General features: G+C 40.3%; 1 protein-coding gene across 1 annotated transcript; it reads left to right on the top strand.

The window, feature by feature from the left end:
* Positions 1-2,119: 2,119 nt before the first annotated feature.
* LOC145161602 (receptor-like protein kinase HERK 1) lies at positions 2,120-5,057 on the top strand. Its single transcript, XM_079081159.1, has 5 exons — positions 2,120-2,206; positions 3,113-3,240; positions 3,316-3,350; positions 3,427-4,344; positions 4,447-5,057. The coding sequence occupies exons 2-5, from the start codon at positions 3,132-3,134 to the stop codon at positions 4,537-4,539; spliced, it is 1,155 nt and encodes a 384-aa protein (XP_078937285.1). The 5' UTR covers positions 2,120-2,206; positions 3,113-3,131; the 3' UTR covers positions 4,540-5,057.
* Positions 5,058-16,652: the final 11,595 nt, after the last annotated feature.

Here is a 16,652-nt window from a genome sequence, read left to right as displayed (position 1 = left end):
TTTTATGTTAGGCAGGGACCAAGCACATAAGAAATATAAATTATAAAAACAGTTTAAAAAAATTGTAATGGACCAAACACACTGATTACCCTAAACCATGCGGACCATCCATATAATTTACCCAATTATAATAGACAAAAATTGCAAGAATGACCCCCGTGCTATGTCAAAACTAGCATGGGTGGGCCAAAACGATTTGTGCTAGCATCAATGGTCCAAAAGTTTCATTTTCTTGCAAATTTGGTCCAATTTGGTTTGAATTTTTTTTGTAAAGACGATTTTTCCCTTATTATTTAATTTTCCATTTTTGTTTTATTACCAACAATTTAAAAACAATTAAAATAAACAAAACTAAATTACCTCTCTCTCTCTCTCTCTCTCTCTCTCTCTCTCTCTCTCTTTGGGCTTGTTCTTCAAAACTCAAGAACACACATAGTTATGAAAAAAACACACTTTAACTTTTATGGCTTTGTCTTCAAAATACACACACATACACACACACTCAAGAACACATAGACATGATCTCTTATAAACACATACACACTCAAGAATACTCCTTGAAATCGTTCCAAAAATGAAAATCACACACAAAATATAGGTTTCTTCTTGAGTTTGTCCCTAGATATTTGGGTTTGTTCTTGAGTTCCAGAAATGAAAATCGAAATCATTCTATTCATCCTTAGAGAACTGTATGTGCGTTGAAGAACAAAATATGTTTGAATCAAGGATTATATCCAAAAAACACACTCAAATCGATGCAATCAACTCTTTTTCTCAAATGGACCAGGGGCGGATCTCAAGTCCGGTTTACCCATACAAATGGAGCTGTGAATCTATCAACACCCCCACTACCATCACTACTTCTTCATATCCGGTCATGTAAATAAACAAAACAAATGGGAAAAAATACCTCCACGATACATACCTAAATTATTACCATCACTGCTTCTTCGTATCCGGTCATGTCTCAGCTTCAGGATCAGGTCATGGCTTCTCGAGCAACTGACATTGACGCCGACGACGATGACCTTGACTTCCGATTTGCTTATCCCTCTATAAACATGAGGCCTCCCATTAATGCTTGCATCATTACACATAAACAACTTTACCCTTCAAAATAAGAACCGATGCCCACACCTTCTTTCCCTTCCAAACAATTTCAAGAACAAAAGTGCTTCTCCAACCGCCGCCTAGCAATCAGTATCCGAAAACCCTAGCAATCAACCGCCTTCGTCATTCTGATGAACGCTAGGGTTTTAAATTGTGAGGTCGTCGGAGAATGAGAGAGACGAATTGATTGTTTTCTTGTTCGTCGAAGTATGGTTTGTAGAGGCGAAGTGGGTGGTTTACGATCTTTGGTTGAAGTTCGCTTAGGGGCTTGTTTCTTTGAGAGCTCTATGGTTGAGGTAGCAGTGGCTGTTGATGTGGTGTTGGATCGATAACCACAAGAAAGATCAAATATAAATACACACATCAATTCACACACATAAACCTAGAAAAGACATGCCCTTCTAGTCTTCTTGATCTTTCTTCACTTGAATGTGTCTTCACATCTCTTTCTCATTCTCAAATGGAGTTGAGTTTACTTGATGTTTACAGGAGAGAGAGAGAGAGAGAGAGAGAGAGAGAGAGAGAGAGAGAGAGAGAGAGAGAGAGAGAGAGAGAGAGAGAGAGAGAGAGAGAGAGAGAGAGAGAGAGAGAGAGAGAGAGAGAGAGAGAGAGAGAGAGAGAGAGAGAGAGAGAGAGAGAGAGTATTTTATTTTTGTTTTATTTTTAAATGTTTTTAATTGTTGTTAATAAAACAAAATGAAAAATTAAATAATAAGGGAAAAATCGTCTTTACAAAAAAGTTTAAACCAAATTGGACCAAACTCGCAAGAAAATACAACTTTTTTACCACTGAGGCTAATACAAACTTTTTTGGTCCAAACACGTTAGTTTTGACATACCACAGTGACCATTTTTTGCAATTTTGTAATTATAATATACCAAGGAACCACTCATGTAATTTACTTTAAATTTTATTAGTCAACACAAGACCTTTTCAGTTGCTTTAACTAGAAGATACTTTTCAGTTGCTTTAACTAGAAGATAGTTTTCCTACTTCGTATTCTTCATTACCAACCAATATTTCAATTTCTATACAGACCTCTCCAAATCTCCATGGAGTTCATGTAAACAACAGCATTTCTCAACATCATGTCAGGTTCTTCTCCTCTTCCTTACCAAATACAATCAGAATTTTCAATTTTCTAGATTCGTAGCTAGTGATTTGAATCTCTGCATCAAAGATCTTTGACCAATCAAGAATGTCTCATGTTTTGTTTGTTTCACGAAACACCAATTTCTTGCAATACTATTTTAATGATACCTAGTTCTTGATTTGAATCCATTGTTCAAAATTCTGGATCTTTGACCACGTGATTTCCCATGCTCTTTCTCTCAATTTATCCCCCAAAACACGTGTAAAAAATCCTAAACATCACTTTCCAGTTCTTGATGTGATGGGTTTTGGATCTTTTGACAAAATGGGTAATAATATGTGATCCTTATTTAGTGGGTTCTGTTTGTTACGATTGAGTTCAGAATTTTTACCGTTCTTTTGGGGTCAGTAGAAGACTTCAATTGCACGAGTTCTTTCTTCTTTAACCATACCCAGTTTTTACCCATCTGCTTTGAATAATTTGAGGTTTACAGGATGTAGTTGTGCTATGATGATGTTTTAATTCTATAAAGAAAAAGATTCCTGGTGGTTTTTTAAAAGAAATTAAGTTTTATGCTTGACTTTTTCAACTTCTTGCATATTTTACGCTATTTTTGGCTTGTTCCAACCAAACTCAGTGTCCATAATTATCCCATATTATACTATTTCCTTCAACAGCTTGAGAATTAGCTTGCTAGTTCTTGATTAATCTCCATGTTCATCACTCCTTATCCAGAAACAAAAAAGTCAAATTTTGATTGAAAAGGATTCAGGTTTATTTGTAAGATTTTCTTTAGTTTTTTCGTCTAAAATATGCGTCTGATATAAAGTCAAAAATTTCAGCATCTGATAATCGGTAATTTTCTTAATTCTATTAATATTCCTAAATGTTACGTAAAAAAGTGTCAGGGTTTTGAAAAGTGACAAGATGAGCAGTAATCGCCGGTTAGTTCGTTGCCCAGGGTGCCAAAAAGTTCTGCGGGAGTCGCCAGATGTTCCAGTCTACAAATGTGGAGGCTGTGGGGCAGTTCTTCAAGGTTTGTAGGAAATGCGTGGTTGTGTTTATTGCGTTGATTTGGTTTCATTTTTTTTGATGTGTTTAAACTATGCAGCGAAGAAGCGGATAAACAATACAGTTGATACAGAGGTAAATGCTGCATATTTTTCTTCCTTGAAGAGATTGATTTGACTATAACTTCTAAATAGTCCAAATCATATCCCAGATGAAGCAGATAAATGACCTCAAAATCCCCTTTCATGTCATAAAAAAATCTACTCTAGACTTCAACGAAAGAAGGTTCATCGGGAAGGGTGGATACGGAAGGGTCTACTGGGGAGTCCTCTCGTGGGCGGGTCATGTAAACGAGTTGGTTGCTGTAAAACGGTTAGATGTCACTGGGTTTCAAGGTAACAAGGAGTTCCACACTGAGGTGGCAATGCTTTCACAGTATCAACACAAGAACATTGTAAGACTTATAGGGTTTTGTGATGAGAACAAGGAGATGATTCTGGTCTATGAATACGAAAGCAATGGAAGCCTCGACAAATATTTACGTGACACTGCTAAATCGGGTGGACCATCATGGCCACAACTCCTCAAAATATGCATTGGTGTTGCTTCCGCATTGGACTATCTTCATAATCACGTTGCAGAAAAACATAGAATAATACATCGTGATATAAAAAGTGCCAATGTTTTGTTAGATGAGAATTGGAATGCAAAACTTGCTGATTTTGGGTTGTCAAGGATAGGTCTAGCAAATCAAAAGAACACCTTTGTGATCACTAACCTTGCTGGCACACATGGTTATTGTGACCCACAATATGAAAAAACAGGATTCCTAACAAAAGAATCAGATGTTTATTCGTTCGGTGTGGTTTTATTTGAAGTTTTGTGTGGAAGGCTGGCGTGTGATTTCAATTACAACGATGAGCGACGATTCCTCCATCATTTGGCCCGAACCTGCTACAAAAACGGAGACCTAGAAAAAATAATTGATCACAGAATAAGGAAAGATACCAATCCAAATACGTTGCTCAAGTTTTCATCTATTGCTTATCAATGCTTGCAAAAAACTCGGGAAAAACGACCTTCGATTGTTGAGGTTTCATTCCAACTTAAGGAGGCCAGGAAAATTGAAGTAAGTTTGAACATCGTTTTTTTCATTAATATTTACATGTTTTCGGAAAAAGTTATGCACATAAACGTACATTACTTACCAAGACATTATGTATCTTATTAGATGTGTTACCGGTTAGAAGATGAGATCCTTGAAGACGAGTTACTTTCCACGTTACTAAGCTTCATGGCGTCACTACCCTATCCATGGCGATGAAACATGGTGTGTTGCCTCTCCTACCTAGACGCCCACAACACCCTTTCTCGATTCTTACCTTCTTGATTTACTTTTATATTGTAAGATGTTTTTATGATCGGTGGCATCTCTTGTTGGTTTTCTTCGTCTTCAGTTTTAAGCTTTTGTATTATTTTCCTTGTTGAATTGTGGGCTCTCATCTCCCTTTGACCTCCTAGCCGCTACTAAGAGTTAATAATGGGGCGCCCTGCGCTGGTTGGGAGCAAGGTCTACCGTCCTCTATTGTGCTTAACACAAAGTCTACAGGTGTTCGATGAGTAGTTTGTCGTGTTCGATGAGTAGTTTGCCGTGTTCGGACCGGTGGCTAGATTAGATGATGACTTCTTGGGTGTTTAGGCCCCGGCCAACACAAACTGCTAGACCAATTTATCATTATAAATAGATCTCTATGTACCTTTTGTAACCCTAAGCAGAAAGTGTATATATGGTAGATGTATTTCTACAAATCTAATAAAATTCTATGATATTTTGTTGGTGGATTTTCTGATCGCTCTTATCGTTTGAACCATGTTAATTCTTTTTTATTTAATTTTATTCACATCTTTATCGTGTGTGGTGTGTGTTTACCGAGTCTTGATCGTAACAACTAGTATCGAAGTTATGATTAAAGAAGAGAATGTTAACATTGATAAACTTAAAAGTCATGATTTTGGCTTTTGGAATATGTAAATAGAAGGTTATATTTATGAGGAGAAGTCACACGAACCCTTGTACGAAAAGAAACCCAAAGATGATTTTGGCTTTTGGAAGATATAAATAGAAGATTATAGATCATGTAACGGAATTAATTAGATATTATTTAGTATATTATCAGTTAAAATTTTATTTGAAGAAGAAGTGTAAACGTTGTTATATATTATTATATTCATTGCACTACTAGAAAAACTGTAACGCCCCGATTCTCGAGTATCAATTTATGGTGATAAATTCTTATGGATTCAAGGTCTACTCGACGAGTTGGTTGTCTGACTCGTCGAGTAGCAGCGGGTTAGGTCGCGCACTTAAGTGACCTACTCGCCGATTCCAAGAAGGGACTCGACGAGTAGGAACTGGAGGATGAAACCCTAAATTCCGGGGTTTTTCACCCTATTTAAGGGATCATTTGGCCTCTTCAGCCTCCCCTTACAGCCCCTTGATACCCCATAAACCCTAATACGTGTGTGTGTGTGCGCTCCATTTGTGTGTTTCAAGTCTTGGAAGAAGATTCTTAGAGAGAGGAACTTGAAGAACAAGTAGCTAGCAACAAGGAGCTTGTGTGGATCTGAAGTCTACCTCAGTTTAGCATCATTTGAAGGTAACAAGTTGTTACCTTGACCTTGTTCTTTCTAGATATCTTCATGATTGAAGATTAGGGCTTTTATAGCATGGGTGATAACCATTTTCGGGTATGAGCTAGGATCTGAAGTTTCAACTTCAGATCTGAGCTCATCTTGGACTCTAAAGCCATAAAGTCTCCAGCTTTAGCAAGCATGAACCCTCCATGTTGAGATAAACCCCATTGTAAGCTTGAGATTGACATTCTAAGCCTATAGAGCCTTGCATGCACGTAAAGGTTGCAACTTTACGTGATAAACGTGCATTGGCAAGCTGGATCTACAATTTGTAGCCTTAGCATGGCTTAAAAGCGTCTGTATGAATAAAGGACTGAAGAGACTCGGCGAGTTGTATGAACGACTCAGCTAGTCCAATGAAGATTGTCGTAGACTCGGCGAGTTGTATGAACGACTCGGCAAGTCCGATGAAGGTTGCCGTGGGCTCGGCGAGTCAGTCGAGTGACTCGGCGAGTCGGCGAGGGTTTTCCCAACCTTTGGACACGTATGAACGCGACGAGTTATAAAGGGAAAACTCGGCGAGTTGGCCAAGGAGTTACGACCACTGACCCTAGGAACTCGACGAGTCACACGAGTGACTCGGCGGGTTGGCAAGTTATGCAAGGAACTCGGCGAGTACCTAAGGGTACTCGAGGAGTTAAGGTCAACATGGACTGTTGACCTTGACAGTTGACTTTGACTTTGACCAAGGGTTGACCAGTTGACTTCTGAAGGTATTTTGATAAATTGGATATTTATAGAAAAGGACATTGGTGAATATAGGTGTTGGAGTTGGAGCTACAATTGGAGGATTTTGACACCACCTTCCGAGAAACTTGCGAGGTGAGTTATCCTCACTATATCAACAGGGTCTACGGCACCAAGGCCGGCCCTTTATCGGATTTGTATCTGGGTATATTGCATGATATGTTTATTGATCTGTTAGATCCGCGTCCTGGTAGTTAGGACGGTATTGTGTTTAGTGACCTAGTTTAGGTCGGTATTCTGATATATAGGATGATGCTATGTCAGTGACCTGGTAGGTCGGTATCCTGGTATATAGGATGATGCTATATTAGTGACCGGTTAGGTCGGTATCCTGGTTATAGGATGTTGCTATGTTATATGATCTGTTAGATCGGTTTGTTTGCCTATAGACTTTTATGTGATTATCTGTTATATGTGCACATGGTTGTTTATTGGGGGTTGGGTTGAGGCGGGTCCTGCTTCGTGCTGTAGGCCAACATACGCACAGCGGACCGGATAGTCTGCAGACCCGGGACGACACTTAGTCAGGCCGAAGGCCCGACGAGCGGTCCGGATAGGCTGAAGGCCCCGAGAGGGCGGGCCAGATGTGCCGAGGCTCGGAGAGTAGACCAGATAGACTGAAGGCCCGGTGCGGGCGGTCTAGTCAGACTGTAGACTCAGAGAGTGGACCAGGTGGACTGAAGGCCTCGGTCCGGGCGGACCAGTCACACTGTAGACTCGAGATGCATGGTTGTTCTGTATTTGTTGATATGATTAAGGTTATATGAGGTTGGTATTTTGGGGGTAACTCACTAAGCCTTCAAGCTTACATTTATCGATTATTGTTTCAGGTATAGCGGCTGACCGCGGGAAGGCGAAGGCGTGACCGTACACTTACTCGGTTTATGATTATGATTTTTGGGAACTCTGATATTAAACTATTTTGGAAAACCTTTTGTAATAACTTTTAGTATTTTGAATGTTTTAAAAGTTTAAATTTGGCTTGAGTTTTATGGGTGTTACAAGTTGGTATCAGAGCCTTGGTTTGAGTGAACAGGAGGAACATTCGTGTGAATCCAGTCTGAAATCAAGGAAAGATTTTCAAAATGATCGTAAATGGTTTTCAAAATAAGTAAAAGAGGATGCGAAGTGTACGATCAGCCGGAGCCAGTAAATAGACCCCAAAATACCATACAAGTTATTGATCTTATGTGTTAGAACAACATGCTAGTAATAAGATAGGGATCCTCAGGAATCATATGATAGAATTGCCTGATCTTTGATGCCTTATCTTATGTAGAGTACCTCAGTTGATTGTTTGTAACTCTTTCGTGTGTGAACTAACTATTGGGTGAATACTCTAAGTCACATGCTACATGGGTTAAATGGTCTTAGGGTGAGGGATTTGGTCCTGCTGCGCAGCTCTTGTCTGAGTCCAACCGTTGTGGGATTAAATTATTTAGCCTCAGATTGTTTAAGCCATGCGATATGTGATTGTATTCATGCAATTGGTGGATGGGTAGGTAGTGAGAGGCCAGAAGGCCAGTTATGGGATAGTTTAGCATTCCTCTAGGAGTGAGGATTGAGTGCACGCTATGATATATATTAGGTTAGGGTGTTGTGGTGATACTTGAGACAAATATGGGTAGGTGTGGAAGGTAGTATGGGCCCGTACTACTGAAAGCACAGGACCCATACGCGTAGCAAGGAAGTCACAACCCCTAGGGTTTGGTAGGGAGTTAGTTCCCGATTATTTGTGCGGATTGCCTGATATCTTCCTGTTATATTTCATAATGGTGGTTACGAGGCATTTCGTGACTGGATCTGGATCGGGGTTCGAACAGGGTGATCAGGAGGCCCCATCGGCGCCTGAGATTATCGGCCAGGAGGAGCCGATGTTGACATAGGATCGGGTCAGGGAGATCATCCGCGAGGAGGTGGTCGAGATTGTCTGGGGTCAGATTCCGGAGTTGTTTGGGACTATTAAGTCCGCTATGATGGAGGACTTTGATGACATATACGCAGCCCTCACTGAGGCGGCTGCCGCCGTAGCCACATCAGCTGTATCGTCAGCAGGGATGGGAGTCAGTCGGGCTATTTAGTATCGGGACTTTGACAACACGAAGCCCCCTACTTTCGATGGGATTCAGGATCCCATCAAGACTATGAGGTGGTTATCTGACATGGAGGGGTGCTTCTTCACATGTTCCTGTCCTACTGACCAGAAGGTCAGATGTGCCCTAAACCTGCTGAGGTCTGGGGCAAAGGACTGGTGGAGTCTGATGACTGGGTCGTATTCGGATGAGCAGAGAGCTGCTGTTACATGGGAGCAGTTCAGGGATATGTTCCGCTCCCGCTACATTCCACGAGTCGAGCGTGAGCGGCTAGCTCAGGAGTTTTTGGAGTTGAGACAGGATACAGAGTCGGTGACGGAGATCACCCGTATGTTCACTGAGAGGGCAATGTTTTGCCCGGAATTTGCTTCCGAGCAGGCTCAAATGACACGTTATCTGAGCATGCTTAAGACTGACATCAGACAGTTCGTTGCTACCCAGCGGTGTGATACGTTGTTGGAGCTATAGGAGGCCGCCAGGCGGTGTGAGTTAGAGATTGAGTTACAGTTGCGGGAGCAGAGGCAGGCCCCGGTGCAGTCGCAGCTGGCGCCAAAGCGGTCCAAGACCGCTGATTCCAGGGTTGGAGGACAGAGCGGCCGCACTTGTGAGAAGTGTGGGAAGGGTCATTCCGGAGTTTGTAGGTCCGGGGGTGCGTGCCGCAAGTGCGGAAAGGAGGGGCACTATGCGAGGGATTGTTGCCAGGTGGCCCCGGTTCAGGACATGAGGATTTGCTATCACTGCCATCAGGTTGGTCACGTGAAGACCAACTGTCCATACATTGAGGATTACTGGCGGGGGTCAGGGTAGAGTAGAGCCCCAGAGTGCTCAGGGACGTGCCTTCCAGCTTATAGCAGAGGAGGTCAGGACAGCGCCAGATACAGCTACTGGTATGTTTCTATCTGTATCTTATTGTTTATAATTCTATTGTAAATTTTCCATCCCTTTATACATATGGCATAGGAGAGTTTGAGGAGTTTAGTATCAAGAAGTCGTAGACGGTTAGGATTCAGGGATGTTTGAGAATGGGAGGGTAGGATATAGAATCACTATTCCAGGGCCGGTAATCGTGAGTGGGAGATGCAGAAGTGTCAGTTGGGATTCAGATTCTTCTGAAGTTCGATTACTCCACGCCAGGAGGGTGATTCTGCGGAGACTATTCGTTTCAGGATTCATCGTTCTATGGGAAGTGTGGAAATGATTGGATTGGACGATTAAGTAGAGTTTTGATTTCGCCACTAGTAGGTAGGGGTTAGTGTCCCAAGTGGGGGAGAATTAGGAATTTTCAGATGGAACATCAGGCGTTGAGGATTCTATCAGCTGCCAGGGCTTGGCAGTACATTCAGCGTGAGTTTGCGGGTCATTTAGCATATATGGTAGATACGCGGGTCAGGGAACAGACCACGGTTTTCCGAGAGTGTGGACGATCGACATGAGGCCTACAGATAGGCCGGAGGGGGTATAGTCCACAGAGTAGATCAGGAGTTCGAAGCCCCAAGTGGGTGAGAACAGGACGCATGGGAGAGAGCACCAGGAGGGATGGCCCAGGGAGATGCTCAACTGTTTAGAGCGGTCCGGATAGACTTGGAAGAAGATTCTTAGAGAGAGGAACTTGAAGAACAAGTAGCTAGCAGCAAGGAGCTTGTGTGGATCTGAAGTCTACTTTAGTTTAGCATCATTTGAAGGTAACAAGTTGTTACCTTGACCTTGTTCTTTCTAGATCTCTTCATGATTGAAGATTAGGGCTTTTATAGCATGGGTGATAACCATTTTCGGGTATGAGCTAGGATCTGAAGTTGCAACTTCAGATCTGAGCTCATCTTGGACTCTAAAGCCATAAAGTCTCCAGCTTTAGCAAGCATGAACCCTCCATGTTGAGATAAACCCCATTGTAAGCTTGAGATTGACATTCTAAGCCTATAGAGCCTTGCATGCACGTAAAGGTTGCAACTTTACGTGATAAACGTGCATTGGGAAGCTGGATCTACAATTTGTAGCCTTAGCATGGCTTAAAATCGTCTGTATGAATAAAGGACTGAAGAGACTCAGCAAGTTGTATGAACGACTCAGCAAGTCCAATGAAGATTGTCGTAGACTCGGCGAGTTGTATGAACGACTCGGCGAGTCCGATGAAGGTTGCCGTGGGCTCGGCGAGTCGGCGAGGGTTTTCCCAACCTTTGGACACGTATGAACGTGACGAGTTATAAAGGGAAAACTCGGCGAGTTGGCCAAGGAGTTACGGCCACTGACCCTAGGAACTCAACGAGTCACACGAGTAACTCGGCGGGTTGGCAAGTTATGCAAGGAACTCGGCGAGTAGCTAAGGGTACTCGACGAGTTAAGGTCAACATGGATTGTTGACCTTGACAGTTGACTTTGACTTTGACCAAGGGTTGACCAGTTGACTTCTGAGGGTATTTTGATAAATTGGATATTTATAGCAAAGGACATTGGTGAATATAGGTGTTGGAGTTGGAGCTACATTTGGAGAATTTTGACACCACCTTCTGAACTACTTGCGAGGTGAGTTATCCTTACTATATCAACAGGGTCTACGGCACCAAGGCCAGCCCTTTATCGGATTTGTATCCGGGTATATTGCATGATATGTTTATTGCTCTGTTAGATCTACGTCTTGGTAGTTAGGACGGTATTCTGTTTAGTGACCTGGTTTAGGTCGGTATCTTGGTATATAGGATGATGCTATGTCAGTGGCCTGGTAGGTCGGTATCCTGGTATATAGGATGATGCTATGTTAGTGACCGGTTAGGTCGGTATCCTGGTTATAGGATGTTGCTATGCTATATGATATGTTAGATCGGTTTGTTTGCCTATAGACTGTTATGTGATTATCTGTTATATGTGCACATGGTTGTTTGATTGGGGGTTGGGTTGAGGCGGGTCCTGCTTCGTGCTGTATGCCAACATACCCAAGGCAGACCGGATAGACTGCAGACCCGGGAGGGCACTTAGTCAGGCCGAAGGCCCGACGAGCGGTCCTGATAGGCTGAAGGCCCCGAGAGGGCGGACCAGACGTGCCGAGGCTCGGAGAGTGGACCAGATAGACTGAAGGCCCGGTGCGGGCGGTCCAGTCAGACTGTAGACTCAGAGAGTAGACCAGGTGGACTAAAGGCCCGGTGCGGGCGGACCAGTCACACTGTAGACTCGAGATGCATGGCTGTTCTGTATTTGTTGATATGATTAAGGTTATATGAGGTTGGTATTTTGGGGGTAACTCACTAAGCCTTCGAGCTTACATTTATCGATTATTGTTTCAGGTACAGCGGCTGACCGCGGGAAGGCGAAGGCGTGACCGTACACTTCCTCGGTTTATGATTATGATTTCTGGGAACTCTGATATTAAACTATTTTGGAAAACCTTTTGTATGTTTTAAAAGTTTAAATTTGGCTTGAATTTTATGGGTGTTACAAAAACAACCTTTTACGTCCCGCAATGCGTGTCGTAAAACGCTCAGACGACGCGCAAATGCGTGTCAAGGAAGACGCTGTCATAACGAGAGATGACACTTTTTCGTGTTGTCTATTTACGATGCGCATTTACGACACGCATTGCGTATATTAAAGTCGCTGTCAAGAAAAGCCATGTCATAAATGAAGATGACACACATTTTTGCGTATTCTAATTTTAAATGTTTAAAAAAAATATTATTTATAGATTTACTAATTTTCAAATAATTTTTTTATTTAATGTCTCATAATAGAAAATAAAATATCATATACAAAAAATACAATCCATTGCATAAAATTTAATGTCATACAAATAATCGTTCCATGGAAAGATAAAACAAATCAATAGAAGTTGTAACACAAATTTACAAACTAATTACATACAAGAAATATGAAAAACTTGAAATCCCTGAGATTAATAGTTCTAACAAAAGCTTCACATGAGATACATACACTTGGAATCCATGGCTGCAATTCTCTCTCAACCTAACAACCAACATCATCATCTTTAGCAATCCATGGCTGCAATTCTCTCAACCTAACAACCAAAACAACATAGATTCAATATTTTTTTAATATTGTAACTAGGAAAGCATCTTCGCTTTGCGGGGTTGGAATCCAAACACAATCAGTGAAAGCAAAACATACAATGACAAATAAATGTAAAAAAAGCATGTAATCAACAATTGAGGTTCAGATCAGTCCAAATACCTACAAACATGGAGTTATAACTATTCTTATCTGTCACACATAAGAGTTTTTGCTAATGAAAAGTCAACAATACATATAAAAATGCCAATTTTTTATAGGAATAAAAAAGATTGAACGCCTGTGACAGAATAATTGGGCCTCTTTGTGAAGCAAAGGGGCTCTCTCTTCCTTCATCATGTTGACCATTTTGTATATCAATTATGTAAAAAATGACAATAAAAATTAAAAATAGAAATGCTTGTAAAGATAATTTATCGTTCATATAATCCCACTGAAATTTTCAAAAATTAATCTGCCTAACACGTAAAATAGGCATGACATAATCAAAGCATAATTACCTTTGCTAGTAAAGTATCCCACACATCTCCAGCACATCTCGTGCCTCCTGTTTCCGGTTCAGCCAAACAGCAGGTATGGTGTTGCTGCTTCCAGACAGTCTTCACAATAAGAACCGCGGCATCTTTTGTATTTCTTTGGACAGATGATGGCCATTCTTGCGCCGGATAAAACAACGGAATAAGAGAAGGAATGGAATTGTTCGTTCCATTCTAGAATAAATATGGTTCAACTCTCCTTTCACCTGCTTGAATGTGTATCTTTATATCACATATATATAGTACACCAATACCATGTTTATCTTGATGAAACCATACATAGCTTCTATAGTGTTCTTGATAACGGCCATATGTTTTCATGCATGTATATAGCTTTTTTACTTGCCATCTGAATACATAGAAAAGAATGTATTGTTGTCAAAAATTGACCGGACATACATTTTTCATAAATTGAAAAGAAAAAAGGGCAACAGGTTTTCATTTTGAAATTACTTTAGACAACTTAATAATGATCAATAAAGAATATAATGGAAGACTCAAAGAAAAAAAAAAGAATGTCATATTAGAGAAAAAAAGGAATATATCACCATTATTGTAAGGTTAAGAAAGAATGAAGAGATGAAGCATACATTTGTCACCCCCTAAAATGTGATGAATATGCTTCTGTCTCCAAAATAGCTTATTGAACTGAGAAGAGATTGTGTGTAAAATTTCTTCAACGAAGAATATGCTAGAATTCTGCTTCTGGAGCTTATCAGAGAGTGTATCCATGATGTTATTGATGAGATTATCAGATGTTATACCCTCAGGCACGACTCCTGTGATGATAGTTTGATTGGAAAATTTTAAAAATGAATTTTGATTTTAACAAAAACTGTTTGTTGATAAAGCATAAATTACTTTTAGATTGTGTACTAAAGCCAAAACTCAAAAATATTCCATCAGTGGTAACTTTTGACTTTAAATGGTTGACCTTTCAAGTAAAAATTAGGTTTGAAAAGAGCCCCTTCAGCACATATCAGAAGAATTAGTTTGCCAAAATCCAATTTTGTAATGTTCACAATCATAAATAACAAAAGTATTGCACACAGTGATCCCTATAACAAAATACAAATTTATACTTTATTTTTTTAATAAGAACACGAAAAAAATAAAGAATACCTCCTAAAAGAGTTGTTGGTTCTTCACATAGACATTTTTAAATAGATTCCAAAACCTTCAAATTGACAGCCCGGTGAAACCCTTCTGAAAAACAGGACAATTTCACGTACTACTTATGCTCTTGAATAGCTCAAATAGTTCTTCAACCTCACTAACACTAACTGTAGATAGACAGAAAATCAATTGTGAATAATAACAAACAAGTTTCCAAGTGCAAGAAGCCCCTTATTAATATGAACTCCTGTTCAACAAATCAAGTTATCAGGCAGGTTATTTCCATTTTCCAATAATGAGGATGAGGGCATTTATGTCTTTTGTGTGGGACAAAAACTGCAACTTTTGTCCACTCAGTCCAGGTTTCGGTCCAGTGCACACCAAACCTCTGAATATTGGTCACATCTCTCCATAAACCTAAAACAGCTCCATCAACTTCACCACACTCAATCGTAAGGTTGTTAGATAGTATATGCAACACAGGCAGCTTGATATCTTCTGGTGAATTGACAATTAAGTCCTTATGTTGGGAAAGAAATGTTGCGTGGAAACTACTGCAAGAGTACACCCTCTATCACAAAACAATAAGTTGCAGGATCAGAATCAATAATAACTGTTAATAATAGGAGTGCAAAAACGCATATACCTCAACAAATGATAACCCTTCCAATTAGTAATTACCTCAGCTGTAGCATTTGGAATTGGGGTGAAGTTTGAAAGAGGTGTAAATCCAACAAACCGTTGATAATGAACAAAGAAATCCCATAAAGCTCACCTAGGGCAGCATATTTATTTAGCTTTAAAATAATGATATAAAAGTGAACTTGCCTCGAGTTATGGCAACCTACTCTGAATCAAAACTGTTAGTCTGTTATAGAATTGACATTAGTTATCAACTTATAATACACTTGATATCCAGGTTTGACCAAGTCTAATATGAGGTTGACCTAAACATGCAGGAAGTATCTGAGGAAATCAACTCCCCATTGGTTCTTAATGATGCTTCTCACAAACCAAATGATCTATTTTCATTTCCAAATGGACATAATGATGATTCACACAAGAAGAAGAACAATGGATTTGATTTCAGACAAAGTCCAGTGGCTCAAAACACTGTCTCCTCAGATTCATTCTCTCAAACTGAGTCAAAAAAAAGTAAAGATGCCACAGTGTCACCCCTCAGATTCAATAGGTTAGTTCATAACTGTTGTAGTGTTGAACAAGAACTTATCCCCATAACCCAAAATATGGAAGAAGAACAAACAAAAGTTAGGGTTTTAGGAAAAGACCCAGTTGAAAGAAAAAAAGAAAAACATAAGTGAAATCATCAAACCAATAATAATAAGCCTATGAACATCTGTCCAAAACGATGCTGCACTCTCATACTTCTGGTGCTACACATTGATAATCTAACACAACAGAACGAAAATTCCACAATTCAGATATTACTCACAAATTTAAAATTTATATTCTGTTTCAGATATAAGCAAAATCAAGTTACCTGATGACGAAAAAACATATAAGCAAACGCAAAGAAGACGATGATGAATGGAAGGAGAATAGAGTGATGGTTGAGTACACGAGTCCAAGCAAGAAGTACAACTGTAATCGAGGCTCGGTTACAGGCCAAAGCAATGAACCAGGATCCATGGTTTCCTCTGTCTTCTCCGGGATGGCGACTGATCCAAGAACTCTTTTAGTTGCTGAAGCGCGGTTCCAGTTATGATGCTTCTGAGAAACACGTTGACAGGTAAAAAGAGATGAAAGAGATTAGAAGGTCGCATACGAAGATACTTCCTCCAGATGGAGCCGAAATAGAACTTGGATCAAAGAGATTAGAAGGTCGCATACGAAGAGTATAAAGCAAAGAATAATTTGATTTATTACCGATAGATCTTTGAGGAGGTGAAGTGTGAAGAAAGCTATGGGGGCTGGGTTTCCTTTACGATTCTAGGGTTGATGAATTGTGTTAATCGAACGAGATATTGGTTGAAATCGGACCTAGGGCTTGTAAGTACAACAAAAAATCATGAGAAACCTTCATGAAGTGGAGATGGAAGAGAGCGTTGGAGGACGCCATTGCTGATAGAAGTAGAGCCTCTCCTTTGGGACTTGCACCGATCGAATAATCCTAATCATAGGTCATTTTCGTTTTCGTTTTCGTGAGTGTTAGCGAGTCGGTTTCCTTGAGGACGGGATGAGAGAGCTGCAAATGGTGATGGTTGATGAAGTGTTGG

This window comes from Lactuca virosa, chromosome 1, assembly GCF_052849685.1.
Source record: "Lactuca virosa cultivar CGN04683 chromosome 1, Lactuca_virosa_CGN04683_v6, whole genome shotgun sequence".
Lineage (NCBI taxonomy): Eukaryota > Viridiplantae > Streptophyta > Magnoliopsida > Asterales > Asteraceae > Lactuca > Lactuca virosa.
This window is presented reverse-complemented; position numbering and strand designations above follow the sequence as displayed.